At 41.3% G+C, this 14544-nt stretch overlaps 1 protein-coding gene across 1 annotated transcript; it reads left to right on the top strand.

Annotated features, from left to right (window-relative positions):
* Window positions 1–1450: 1450 nt before the first annotated feature.
* On the top strand, window positions 1451–8943 carry LOC146754593 (uncharacterized). The gene is made up of 4 exons (XM_085527804.1): window positions 1451–3867; window positions 4005–4239; window positions 4413–6667; window positions 6838–8943. The coding sequence occupies exons 1-4, from the start codon at window positions 1908–1910 to the stop codon at window positions 8577–8579; spliced, it is 6192 nt and encodes a 2063-aa protein (XP_085383930.1). The 5' UTR covers window positions 1451–1907; the 3' UTR covers window positions 8580–8943.
* Window positions 8944–14544: the final 5601 nt, after the last annotated feature.

Below are 14544 nucleotides of genomic sequence, written 5' to 3'. Positions count from 1 at the left end.
AATAAAAAGGTCTCTCTTAGGTATCACTCTTTACCCTTGCAAAAATATGGTTTTCTTACCAAAATAATGCTTTTCATCTCTACAAACAGCATTTTCTAAACATAAAGGTGGTTTCCATCACCAAATGAAATAGATTTCTCTACAAAATCATTGTTTGTAGCCAAATACGACACACTGTTTCCAGAATAACTATTTTCATCTTAAAAAGAAAGACATTTCCAACAGAAATATCGATTTCTGACAAATTTTAGAAGTAGGTCACATGAATATCAATACTTATCCCAGAAATGAAAAGTATACTCTTAGGTATCACTCTTCATCCTTGCAAAACTATGGTTTTCTTCACAAACTAATGCTTTTCATCCCTACAAATAGCAATTTCTCCCTAAATTACTGGTTTCCATCCCCAAAAGAAGACACATTGTCTTTAAAATGATGCTTTGTAACAAATTATGACTCATTGATTCCAGAATATCTGTCTTCCCCTACAAAATAATGACATTAACATAAGAATTATCCATTTCAGACAAATTTCCGATGTATTTCACACTAATATCAATACTTACACCAGAAAAAAATGTGTTCTCTCTAAGGTATCACTCTTGAATCTTGCCAAAAATTCATTTTCTTACCAATACAAAGCTTTTCATCATTACAAGTAGCATTTTCTACCCAAAAAATTGGTTTTCATCCCCAATAGAAATCGTTTTCTCTACAAATGGTCCCTTGCAGCAACATATGAAACACTGTTATTGGAATACCTCTTTCCCTCTTCAAAATAAGGACATTTCCAACAGAAATATTGATTTCTGACAAATTTTAGAAGAATGTCACACAAATATCAGTACCTATCCCACAAATAAAAAGTTCTCTCCTAAGAATCATTCTTCATTCTTTGCAAAAACATGGTTTTCTCACCAAAATAATGCTTTTTATCCCTTTAAAATAGCGTTCTATCCCAGAAATACTGGTTTTCATCCACAAAAGAAGACATTTTCTCTACAAAATGAAGCTTTGTAGCAAAATATGACACATTGTTTCCAGAATACCTTTTCTCTTCTACAAATTGAGGACGTTACTAACATCAATACCTTTTCTCCTGTACAAAATAAGGACATTTCCAACAGATATATCCTTTTCTGACAGATTTTAGAAAAATTTCACAGGAACATCAATACTTATACCAGAAATAAAAAGGTCTCTCTTAGGTATCACTCTTTACCCTTGCAAAAATATGGTTTTCTTACCAAAATAATGTTTTCATCTCTACAAACAGCATTTTCTAAACATAAAGGTGGTTTCCATCACCAAAAGAAATCGATTTCTCTACAAAATCATTGTTTGTAGCCAAATATGACACACTGTTTCCAGAATAACTCTTTTCATCTAAAAAAGAAAGACATTTCCAACAGAAATATCGATTTCTGACAAATTTTAGAAGTAGGTTGATGTATTAGGCGGCACGAACTCACGGGATGTAACGCGATAGGCCTCCCCGTGCTCGGTAATGTATATGTATGAGGCTGAAATTGGAGCCCTATATAAGGGTCTCACACGGTTCATTAAACGCCATTTTACAGCTCACCATATTGGTGTGATCAGCGTGTAACTTGGTCATGGGGCCGTCAGATGCACATTCTCAATGATGGACGTAGTTCTTTAGGTTACCTTACACAAGGCAACAATTGGTGCCCCGTGTGAGGCAGTCCTGAGAGTGAGTGTGCGACGGCTAACCGCGAGACGGACGCGAATCCTACGGTTAGATCCCGTGGAAGCGCCGGAGGGGCGATATATTGACTGCAGCTACTGATTATCCTGCGGTGAGACCGTGGAAGACCGTGGGACTTTGGGCCCGGGTATATATACAAAGGGTGCGAGGACGTACGGTGTCGAGCACCAGAAAAAACATGGATTCCGTCACAAAGGTACTATTACGGGTTTGTAAAACCCACTGCGGTAGGAATGCTCCTTCTAAGAAGGAGATTGTTGCCGTTATTACCTTTTTGCAGGAAGCGGAGCTTTCACCCTCCCCTTGTAATTTGCTCGATTCGGAGCGGTGGGAATCTTTCACCGCTGCCCTGCTCCTAAGAGCAACAAACGATTATAAGGCGGAGGAGTTAAAAACCTGGGTTTTGGTCCTGGGTGCGCTTAAAGCGGCTAAGGAGGAGAAAAAGATCCAGGCAGTCGCGAATGGGGTTTTTGGGGTGGGTTCCGGGACGTCTGGGGTCCCGGAGGGTGCGGAGGAACCGCTCCCTTGCGGCGACTCCGTACCCAAGATGGCGCCGACCACGCCGGCCGTTTTCACAATGGCCATGGCGGCGCCCGAAACAACTCCGGAAGGGATGGCGGAAGTTGCCTCATCTGGGGAGGTGCCGCCATATTATCCCCGCCTATACCCCTGTTTGCAGAGCTTTCGTTCACCTGAGGGGGGTGGGTCCTGTCCGAGGGAGGGAGAGTCATGGGGGGAGGCGCGCCGTGGAGGCGTTAAGCCACCCCTAGACCCGCCCCCGGAGGAGGGACCTCATCCCGCGAAAGGGGAGGAACGAAAGGTACTGCCTGCCCCTACCCCTTTGGTTTCGCCTCCCGAGGAGGGGGAGGAGAAAGGGGAGGAACAAAAGGTACTGTCTGCCTTCACCCCGTCGGTTTCGTCTCCCGCGAAGGGGGAGGAGAAAGGGGAGGAACGGAAGGAATTGCCTGTCCCCACCCAGTCGGTCGTGGTTCCCCGGAGGAGGGGGGAGAAGTGGGAGGAGCGAGAGATATCGCGTAAGCCCACTGATTGGACTGACATTTGCGATACAATGCGAGAGGTGGGGCTCAAGGAGTGGGACTGGGCGGTGTTCCCAATTGTAGTCAAACAGGAGGGACCGGTTTGGGTACCTTTGGAAGCAAAAGCAGTTGCTCGGTTTATAGAGGCGATTGACAAAAAGGGATTGAGATCCCCGATGACAATGAGTGCCTTTGAGGCTCTCGTAGCCCCAGGTCCCCTACTCCCATATGATATTGAAAGCCTTATGAGAGTAGCCCTCGAACCAGTACAGTTTACTGTGTGGAAGGAGGAGTGGATAATACAACTCAAAGCTGTTTTAGCACAGGCTGCGCGCGATCCACAGCATCCAGCAAATGGGAAGGAGGGAGATCCAAAAACTGATTTAATGAGGCTTTCAGGTTCATCTGCGGATTTGGCTGGATCTGCAGAGAGGCAGCTTAGGGACCTCCGCCCAGGAGAGCTGCTTGCCACCACGGGGGCGGCTACCTCTGCTTTTATACACTTTATAAGAAAAGCAGAGCCTGTAGCCCCGTGGTCAGAGATTATGCAGGGTCCCTCAGAGTCATTCTCTGAGTTTGCCAATCGATTGATACGGGCAGTAGAAGGATCGGAACTGCCTAAGGAAGCGCTGACTTCTGTTATAAAGGATTGCCTGAAGCAAAAGGCTCATAAAGAGATTAAGGATATCATTCGAGCGGCTCCTGAAGATCTTGAGACTCCTGGTGAAATTATTAAGTATGTACTGGACAAACAACAAACAACGCCGTTGTCCAGTGAAGGGCTAGCAAGCGCATGGCTTTCTGTTATGGCCATACAAAATGATCGATCTAAAGGCCCTTGCTTTAAGTGTGGCCAGACTGGCCATTACAAGACGCAGTGTACAGCTAAAGAAGAGGGGCATAGGAGTAGAGAAAAGTGCCAGGCCTGTGGCAAGCTGGGTCATGAGGCCCGACAGTGCCGGAAATATGTTATCATGCCGCAGGGAAACGATTTTGGGAGGGCACCTCAGGCCCTGGGTCCCTCCCACAATCAAGCAGTTGGGCCTACCATCCCATCGAATTCGTTCAGGGGGAGAGGCCAGACCTCTCGCCCACAGTGGCGCTAACTATGGACCTCAGCAAGCGCCCCATAGTCAAGATAATCTTGACATATATGGGACAATTGCCTTATAAAAAGATTCCTCGCTCCATCCTTATCACCGCCCTGCTTGATTCCGGAGCGGATGTTACGGTAATAGCAGAAAGGGACTGGCCACCAGCTTGGCCAGTTCTTGCCTTGACGAATTCCATCTCTGGGGTTGGAGGTACAGTGTCAGCTGGCGAGTCAGCGGAACAGGTGGAAATCGCCCTTGTCAATAGGGATGACTCCATAGACAAACCTGTACTGATCGAACCTATGATTGGGTCTGTTCCAGGCACAATTTTGGGCCGAGACTTCCTTGACGCCTTAGGGGTTCGCATGACAAATTTATGGTAAGGGCCACTGTCTACCAATTGGCAATAAAACACGCCATTCCTTTGCGCTGGAAGCAGGATGCTTGTCCTGTTTGGGTAGATCAGTGGCCTCTTCCTTATAAAAAATTAACAGCGCTCAAGGAGTTGGTTTCACGAGAACTCCTTTTAGGTCATTTGGAACCCTCTCTTAGTTCTTGGAACACTCCTGTTTTTGTCATTCGAAAATCATCAGGCTCGTTTCGGCTGTTACATGACCTCCGCATGGTTAACGCTCAGCTCATCCTCTTTGGTCCGGTGCAGCAGGGCAGCCCTCTACTATCAGCTGTACCTGAGGGTTGGCCTTTGGTGGTTATCGATCTTAAAGATTGTTTCTTTTCCATTCCTTTGGCAGTCCAGGATCGAGAGGCCTTTGCCTTTACTGTACCCACCGTTAATAACCAAGGGCCTGCTGAGAGGTACCATTGGAAGGTACTCCCTCAGGGTATGGCATGCTCCCCCACAATTTGCCAACTTGTTGTGGGCAAGCTAATTGAGCCAGTCCGAGCAATGCTACCTGCTTGTCGAGTTGCTCACTATATGGATGACCTGTTGCTTGCGGCTCCTAGTGAGGTTCAATTACACGACTTGGAAAGGCGGGTGGTTGAAGCTCTCACCACGGCGGGTTTTACTATTTCCCAAGAAAAGATTCAAAAGGGGCCAGGGATTGAATTTTTGGGTTACCGTTTTGGACCCACAATGGTAGCACCCCAAGGCTTGGATATTAAACCCCACATTAGGACTTTGTGGGATGTCCAGAAGCTGGTGGGGGCTATCCAGTGGGTGCGCAATGCCCTTGGCATACCTCTGCGTATTATGAAACCATTTTATGACCAGCTGAAAGGATCGGACCCCAGAGAGGAGAGAGCGTGGACACAAGAGATGGACTCGGCCTGGCAGGAAATCTTGCAGGCTTGCTCCTCCAATGCTCTTGCTCGATGGAGCCCTGATCAACCCCTAGAGGGGGCGGTTACCAAGTGCCAAGATGGGGCGGTGGGGATTCTCGGACATACTCTGGGTTCCCGGCCACGTCCGCTCTGGTGGCTGTTCTCTGTACAGCCAGTGAGAGCATTCACCTCCTGGCTTGAGCAGCTATCCTCTTTGCTTCAAAAAATCAGGCTCGCTGCTGTGAGGGCATTGGGAAAAGAGCCAGATGTTATATACATACCAAGTGCCTTTAGAAATGTTAACCCTTTACCTGATGCCATTCTACTTGCTTTGCAAGGCTTCGGTGGTAAAATCTTCTACTCAGACTCACTGCCAATCTATGATCTTGCAAAACCCCTTCAGATTTCATTAAAACTCAGGGTATTTGACAAACCGATGAAGGGACCAACTGTATTTACAGACGCTTCTTCTGCCACAGGCCAGGGAGCAGTGGTTTGGCAGAATTCATCTAAAAAATGGGAGCACAAGCTGATAACAGATAAAACGGTCAGTGTTCAGGTGCTTGAAGCCAGGGCTGTAGCAATAGCCTTACGCTTGTGGCCAGAAATTCCATGTAATGTGGTCACCGATTCAGCCTTTGTGGCAAAGTTGTTGCTTCGCATGGGCAATGAGGGTGTGCCTAGCACTGAGATTGCTTTTCTGTTGGAGGAGGCTCTGGCCTTCCGATCTGCACCTGTGGCTATTCTTCATGTCCGCAGTCATTCGGAGGTACCGGGGTTCTTTACAACTGGGAATGCGATGGCTGACCGGGTTGCTGGTGGACAGGTGTTCACCCTTCAGAAAGCACGTGACTTACACTCCACTCTGCACATTGGAGCACGAGCTTTGTCACGAACATGCTCCATTCCTTTATCTGCCGCCCGAGACGTGGTTCAAACGTGTCCGCATTGTAATTCAGCACCTGTGTTGGGGGCGGGAGTTAACCCTCGGGGGCTCTCTCCTCTAGATATTTGGCAGACTGACTTCACTTTCGAACAACGCATGGCACCAAAGCAATGGTTGGCGGTCACAATTGACACATCATCGACAATCATCATAGCCACCCAGCATGCGCGTGCTAACTCTCCTGCAGCTCAGCAACACTGGGCCACTGCCATTGCGGCCCTCGGTTTGCCACAACACATCAAGACTGATAATGGCTCGTGCTTCATCTCACGATCCACTCAGGATTGGCTCGAGCGTTGGGGAATATCGCATTCGACAGGTATCCCTGGGAATTCCCAGGGGCAAGCAATTGTCGAGAGGGCCAACCGTCTCTTGAAGGACAAGATATGTGTCCTTGGGGAGGGGGATGGTCACAAAGGCAGGATCCCACTAGCCCAGCAGGCTGAAGTATTGGCGCGAGCACTTTATGCAGTCAACCATTTTGAGCGAGGAGAGAGTAAGCACACCCCAATACAGAGACACTGGAGACCAACAATCATTGATGAGGGGCTACCGGTAAAGATAAAAAGGGATGATGGTACCTGGGAATCAGGGTGGTCTGTTTTAGTTTGGGGCAGAGGTTATGCTGCTGTAAAAGACAGAGAATCGGGGAGAATTTTATGGGTCCCGTCAAGAAAGATAAAGCCTGATACGACGATCACCCATAGGGGTGATCTAGGAGAAACAAAAAACTAATAGAAAGCTGAGTACTTTCTTTTCAGGCATGGTTGATGGGAACCCGCCAGCCGCAACCGCGAAGTGACTCTTCAGAAAAAGGAAAAAGAACAGATAAAGAACTGCTGCTAGTACCAACGAGAAGGACATCTGTTGTATCACTTGCTGTGTGTCTTTGTGTAATTGCATTCATTACCGGGGGAGAGGGTACTCACTTAACATCACAACCAGAAAATATTTGGGTTACATGGTCTAATCGAACTGGGCAGAAAGATTTCTGCCTTAGCCTGCAGTCAGCCACATCACCGTTTAGAACATGCCTTATAGGTGTACCCAGGTGGGACCCAAAGGAGTTCAACGGATATGTGCATAAGAACAACTGCAAGAGAGATGCAGTGGACAAAGTTTTCTTTATGAAAGCATTTGAGTCTAAATTCACTGACTGGGCCAGAATGTCTGCATGTTTTATTAGATCCTTGAACACCTCCTTGCCCTGGGATCCACCAGAGTTGCAGCTTCTTGGATCCCAATCGGTTGGTAACGTAACATGGAATAAGAACTCTCAAAAGTGGGAACGCCCGGTTAGATGTTTGTATTTTTCGGGTTTTAGGACACCGGGTCAACTGTCCAATCGCAGGGTATGGGAAGGCCTACTCGGGAATGGGGCACCATTCTCGGGAACAACTGGGTCGGAACCCTTTACTTTACTTAACCCCATTCAATTTGACACATATAGCTTGTCAGGGGCATATTGTGGTTTCTCAGCTGAAAGGGTGGAGGGATTCTCCCGTCCCTGCTCCGGGGATGGCTCCAAGAATGGATTTGCAGACCAATGCATAAAGCAGGGTGGGAGGTGGCTCTCTTACAATCAGAAGTATGTGGTACGTCATCCTAACGGGTCCACCTATAATCTCTCATGCTACTGGGGCCCTGACGATCTGGCATGTTCTGGTTGTTGTTCTCGAAAGGAACCTTTAGCTGGGGAAGGAATAAACTGCAATGGTACAGCCAAGGCCCTTCCTAAGGACATATTTTTGATATGTGGGGATAGAGCTTGGCAAGGGATACCAAAGAATCCAGTTGGGGGGCCATGTTATTTGGGAAAGCTGACATTGTTGGCTCCCAATCACACTGCAATGATAAGTGTTATGAAAAAGATCGATCGAGCTCGACGCCAGAAAAGGTCAATAAAAACATTGGACCAGGACTGTAGTGATGAGGTTCAGCTGTGGGGTCCCACAGCTAGGATCTTTGCATCCGTCTTAGCTCCGGGAGTAGCTTCAGCCCAGGCCCTAAGAGAAATTGAGAGATTGGCATGCTGGTCCGTGAAGCAAGCTAATGTCACCACAGCAGTCCTGTCGGAACTCCTGATGGACGTTAACAACATCAGACACGCTGTTCTTCAAAATAGAGCTGCAATTGACTTTCTGCTGCTTGCTCAAGGGCACGGGTGCAAGGACTTTGAAGGGATGTGTTGTTTCAATCTGAGCGACCACAGCGATTCGATACATAGGAAGTTGGAATGGATGCAAGAACACACGAAGAAGATCGCAATAGATGATGCATTCGGAAGCTGGTTGGAGGGACTGTTTGGTAATCTGGGCCCATGGCTTAAGCAGTTTCTTAAAGTATTAATCATAGGTATTTTATTCTTTTTAGCTTTAATGATTTGCTTACCTTGTTTGTTTCAGTGTGTCCAGGGTTGTTTACAGCGTATGATAGAAAGAATGTTTAACGAAAAAATGGAGTACCAACGGGTATATGATAAACTTTGAGAAGAAGAAGGAACTGTATAAACCCAAGATGCCTTGGATATAATCATTAGAAAACTACTGATGTTATTAGATATTGCACTACCTACCTCTGTAGCTTGTCTACCTCACTTTTTAGATAACTTATTAAGTTTAAATTATAGAGACTAACATTTTTATATTAGGATTAAGGATTAGCGTTCGGGATGTAACGGGGCATACTTTATCGAGCATGGAGAAGGGGAAATGATGTATTAGGCGGCACGAACTCACGGGATGTAACGCGATAGGCCTCCCCGTGCTCGGTAATGTATATGTATGAGGCTGAAATTGGAGCCCTATATAAGGGTCTCACACGGTTCATTAAACGCCATTTTACAGCTCACCATATTGGTCTGATCAGCGTGTAACTTGGTCATGGGGCCGTCAGATGCACATTCTCAATGATGGACGTAGTTCTTTAGGTTACCTTACACAAGGCAACAGTAGGTCACATGAATATCGATACTTATCCCAGAAATCAAAAGTACACTCTTAGGTATCACTCTTCATCCTTGCAAAACTATGGTTTTCTTCCCAAACTAATGCTTTTCATCCCTACAAATAGCAATTTCTCCCTAAATTACTGGTTTTCATCCCCAAAAGAAGACACATTGTCTTTAAAATGATGCTTTGTAACAAATTATGACTCATTGATTCCAGAATATCTGTCTTCCCCTACAAAATAATGACACTAACATAAGAATTATACATTTCAGACAAATTTCCGATGTATTTCACACTAATATCAAACTTACACCAGAAAAAAATGTGTTCTCTCTTAGGTATCACTCTTGAATCTTGCCAAAAATTCATTTTCTTACCAATACAAAGCTTTTCATCATTACAAGTAGCATTTTCTACCCAAAAAAGTGGTTTTCATCCCCAATAGAAATCGTTTTCTCTACAAATGGTCCCTTGCAGCAACATATGAAACACTGTTATTGGAATACCTCTTTCCCTCTTCTAAATAAGGACATTTCCAACAGAAATATCGATTTCTGACAAATTTTAGAAGAATGTCACACAAATATCAGTACCTATCCCAGAAATAAAAAGTTCTCTCCTAAGAATCATTCTTCATCCTTGCAAAAACATGGTTTTCTCACCAAAATAATGCTTTTTATCCCTTTAAAATAGCGTTCCTTCCGAGAAATACTGGTTTTCATCCCCAAAAAAAGACATTTTCTCTACAAAATGAAGCTTTGTAGCAAAATATGACACATTGTTTCCAGAATACCTTTTCTCTTCTACAAATTGAGGACGTTACTAACAGAAATACCTTTTCTCCTCTACAAAATAAGGACATTTCCAACAGATATATCCTTTTCTGACAGATTTTAGAAAAATTTCACAGGAACATCAATACTTATACCAGAAATAAAGAGGTCTCTCTTAGGTATCACTCTTTACCCTTGCAAAAATATGGTTTTCTTACCAAAATAATGTTTTCATCTCTACAAACAGCATTTTCTAAACATAAAGGTGGTTTTCATCACCAAAAGAAATCGATTTCTCTACAAAATTATCGTTTGTAGCCAAATACGACACACTGTTTCCAGAATAACTCTTTTTATCTAAAAAAGAATGACATTTCCAACAGAAATATCGATTTCTGACAAATTTTAGAAGTAGGTCACATGAATATCGATACTTATCCCACAAATGAACAGTACACTCTTAGGTATCACTCTTAGTCCTTGCAAAACTATGGTTTTCTTCCCAAAATAATGCTTTTCATCCCTACAAATAGCAATTTCTCCCTAAATTACTGGTTTTCATCCCCAAAAGAAGACATATTGTCTTTAAAATGATGCTTTGTAACAAATTATGACTCATTGATTCCAGAATATCTGTCTTCCCCTACAAAATAATGACATTAACATAAGAATTATCCATTTCAGACAAATTTCCGATGTATTTCACACTAATATCAATACTTACACCAGAAAAAAATTTGTTCTCTCTAAGGAATCACACTTGAATCATGCCAAAAATTCTTTTCCTTACCAATACAAAGCTTTTCATCATTACAAGTAGCATTTTATACCCAAAAAAGTGGTTTTCATCCCCAATAGAAATCGTTTTCTCTACAAATGGTCCCTTGCAGCAGCATATGAAACACTGTTATTGGAATACCTCTTTCCCTCTTCAAAATAAGGACATTTCCAACAGAAATATCGATTTCTGACCAATTTTAGAAGAATGTCACACAAATATCAGTACCTATCCCAGAAATAAAAAGTTCTCTCCTAAGAATCATTCCTTATCCTTGAAAAAACATGGTTTTCTCACCAAAATAATGCTTTTTATCCCTTTAAAATAGCGTTGTTTCCCAGAAATACTGGTTTTCATCCCCAAAAGAAGACGTTTTCTCTACAAAATGAAGCTTTGTAGCAAAATATGACACATTGTTTCCAGAATACCTTTTCTCTTCTACAAATTGAGGACGTTACTAACAGAAATAACTTTTCTCCTCTACAAAATAAGGACATTTCCAACAGATATATCCTTTTCTGACAGATTTTAGAAAAATTTCACAGGAACATCAATACTTATACCAGAAATAAAAAGGTCTCTCTTAGGTATCACTCTTTACCCTTGCAAAAATATGGTTTTCTTACCAAAATAATGTTTTCATCTCTACAAACAGCATTTTCTAAACATAAAGGTGGTTTTCATCACCAAAAGAAATCGATTTCTCTACAAAATTATCGTTTGTAGCCAAATATGACACACTGTTTCCAGAATAACTCTTTTCATCTAAAAAAGAAAGACATTTCCAACAGAAATATCGATTTCTGACAAATTTTAGAAGTAGGTCACATGAATATCAATACTTATCCCACAAATGAACAGTACACTCTTAGGTATCACTCTTCATCCTTGCAAAACTATGGTTTTCTTCCCAAACTAATGCTTTTCATCCCTACAAATAGCAATTTCTCCCTAAATTACTGGTTTTCATCCCCAAAAGAAGACACATTGTCTTTAAAATGAGGCTTTGTAACAAATTATGACTCATTGATTCCAGAATATCTGTCTTCCCCTACAAAATAATGACATTAACATAAGAATTATCCATTTCAGACAAATTTCCGATGTATTTCACACTAATATCAATACTTACACCAGAAAAATATGTGTTCTCTCTCAGGTATCACTCTTGAATCTTGCCAAAAATTCTTTTTCTTACCAATACAAAGCTTTTCATCATTACAAGTAGCATTTTCTACCCAAAAAAGTGGTTTTCATCCCCAATAGAAATCGTTTTCTCTACAAATGGTCCCTTGTAGCAACATATGAAACACTGTTATTGGAATACCACCTTTCCCTCTTCAAAATAAGGACATTTCCAACAGAAATATCGATTTCTGACAAATTTTAGAAGAATGTCACACAAATATCAGTACCTATCCCAGAAATAAAAAGTTCTCTCCTAAGAATCATTCCTTATCCTTGAAAAAACATGGTTTTCTCACCAAAATAATGCTTTTTATCCCTTTAAAATAGCGTTGTTTCCCAGAAATACTGGTTTTCATCCCCAAAAGAAGACATTTTCTCTACAAAATGAAGCTTTGTAGCAAAATATGACACACTGTTTCCAGAATACCTTTTCTCTTCTACAAATTGAGGACATTACTAACAGAAATATCTTTTCCCCTCTACAAAATAAGGACATTTCTAACAGATATATCCTTTTCTGACAGATTTTAGAAAAATTTCACAGGAATATCAATACTTATACCAGAAATAAAAAGGTCTCTCTTAGGTATCACTCTATACCCTTGCAAAAGTATGGTTTTCTTACCAAAATAATGTTTTTCATCTCTACAATCAGCATTTTCTAAACCTAAAGGTGGTTTTCATCTTCAAAAGAAATCGATTTCTCTACAAAATTATCGTTTGTAGCCAAATATGACACATTGTTTCCAGAATAACTCTTTTCATCTAAAAAAGATTGACATTTCCAACAGAAATATCGATTTCTGACAAATTTTAGAAGTAGGTCACATGAATATCGATACTTATCCCAGAAATGAAAAGTACACTCTTAGGTATCACTCTTCATCCTTGCAAAACTATGGTTTTCTTCCCAAACTAATGCTTTTCATCCCTACAAATAGCAATTTCTCCCTAAATTACTGGTTTTCATCCCCAAAAGAAGACACATTGTCTTTAAAATGAGGCTTTGTAACAAATTATGACTCATTGATTCCAGAATATCTGTCTTCCCCTACAAAATAATGACATTAACATAAGAATTATCCATTTCAGACAAATTTCCGATGTATTTCACACTAATATCAATACTTACACCAGAAAAATATGTGTTCTCTCTCAGGTATCACTCTTGAATCTTGCCAAAAATTCTTTTTCTTACCAATACAAAGCTTTTCATCATTACAAGTAGCATTTTCTACCCAAAAAAGTGGTTTTCATCCCCAATAGAAATCGTTTTCTCTACAAATGGTCCCTTGTAGCAACATATGAAACACTGTTATTGGAATACCACCTTTCCCTCTTCAAAATAAGGACATTTCCAACAGAAATATCGATTTCTGACAAATTTTAGAAGAATGTCACACAAATATCAGTACCTATCCCAGAAATAAAAAGTTCTCTCCTAAGAATCATTCCTTATCCTTGAAAAAACATGGTTTTCTCACCAAAATAATGCTTTTTATCCCTTTAAAATAGCGTTGTTTCCCAGAAATACTGGTTTTCATCCCCAAAAGAAGACATTTTCTCTACAAAATGAAGCTTTGTAGCAAAATATGACACACTGTTTCCAGAATACCTTTTCTCTTCTACAAATTGAGGACATTACTAACAGAAATATCTTTTCCCCTCTACAAAATAAGGACATTTCTAACAGATATATCCTTTTCTGACAGATTTTAGAAAAATTTCACAGGAATATCAATACTTATACCAGAAATAAAAAGGTCTCTCATAGGTATCACTCTATACCCTTGCAAAAGTATGGTTTTCTTACCAAAATAATGTTTTTCATCTCTACAATCAGCATTTTCTAAACCTAAAGGTGGTTTTCATCTTCAAAAGAAATCGATTTCTCTACAAAATTATCGTTTGTAGCCAAATATGACACATTGTTTCCAGAATAACTCTTTTCATCTAAAAAAGATTGACATTTCCAACAGAAATATCGATTTCTGACAAATTTTAGAAGTAGGTCACATGAATATCGATACTTATCCCAAAAATGAAAAGTACACTCTTAGGTATCACTCTTCATCCTTGCAAAACTATGGTTTTCTTCCCAAACTAATGCTTTTCATCCCTACAAATAGCAATTTCTCCCTAAATTACTGGTTTTCATCCCCAAAAGAAGACACATTGTCTTTAAAATGATGCTTTGTAACAAATTATGACTCATTGATTCCAGAATATCTGTCTTCCCCTACAAAATAATGACATTAACATAAGAATTATCCATTTCAGACAAATTTCCGATGTATTTCACACTAATATCAATACTTACAACAGAAAAAAATGGGTTCTCTCTTAGGTATCACTCTTGAATCTTGCCAAAAATTCTTTTTCTTACCAATACAAAGCTTTTCATCATTACAAGTAGCATTTTCTACCCAAAAAAAGTGGTTTTCATCCCCAATAGAAATCGTTTTCTCTACAAATGGTCCCTTGTAGCAACATATGAAACACTGTTATTGGAATACCTCTTTCCCTCTTCAAAATAAGGACATTTCCAACAGAAATATCGATTTCTGACAAATTTTAGAAGAATGTCACACAAATATCAGTACCTATCCCGGAAATAAAAAGTTCTCTCCTAAGAATCAGTCTTTATCCTTGCAAAAACATGGTTTTCTCACCAAAATAATGCTTTTAATCCCTTTAAAATAGCGTTGTTTCCCAGAAATACTGGTTTTCAATCCCAAAAGAAGACATTTTCTCTACAAAATGA

This window comes from Coturnix japonica, chromosome W (genome assembly GCF_054131305.1).
Source record: "Coturnix japonica strain WE chromosome W, WE-NBRP24, whole genome shotgun sequence".
NCBI lineage: Eukaryota > Metazoa > Chordata > Aves > Galliformes > Phasianidae > Coturnix > Coturnix japonica.
Note: the sequence above shows the minus strand (reverse complement) of the source record. Positions and strands in the feature narration are given on the sequence as shown.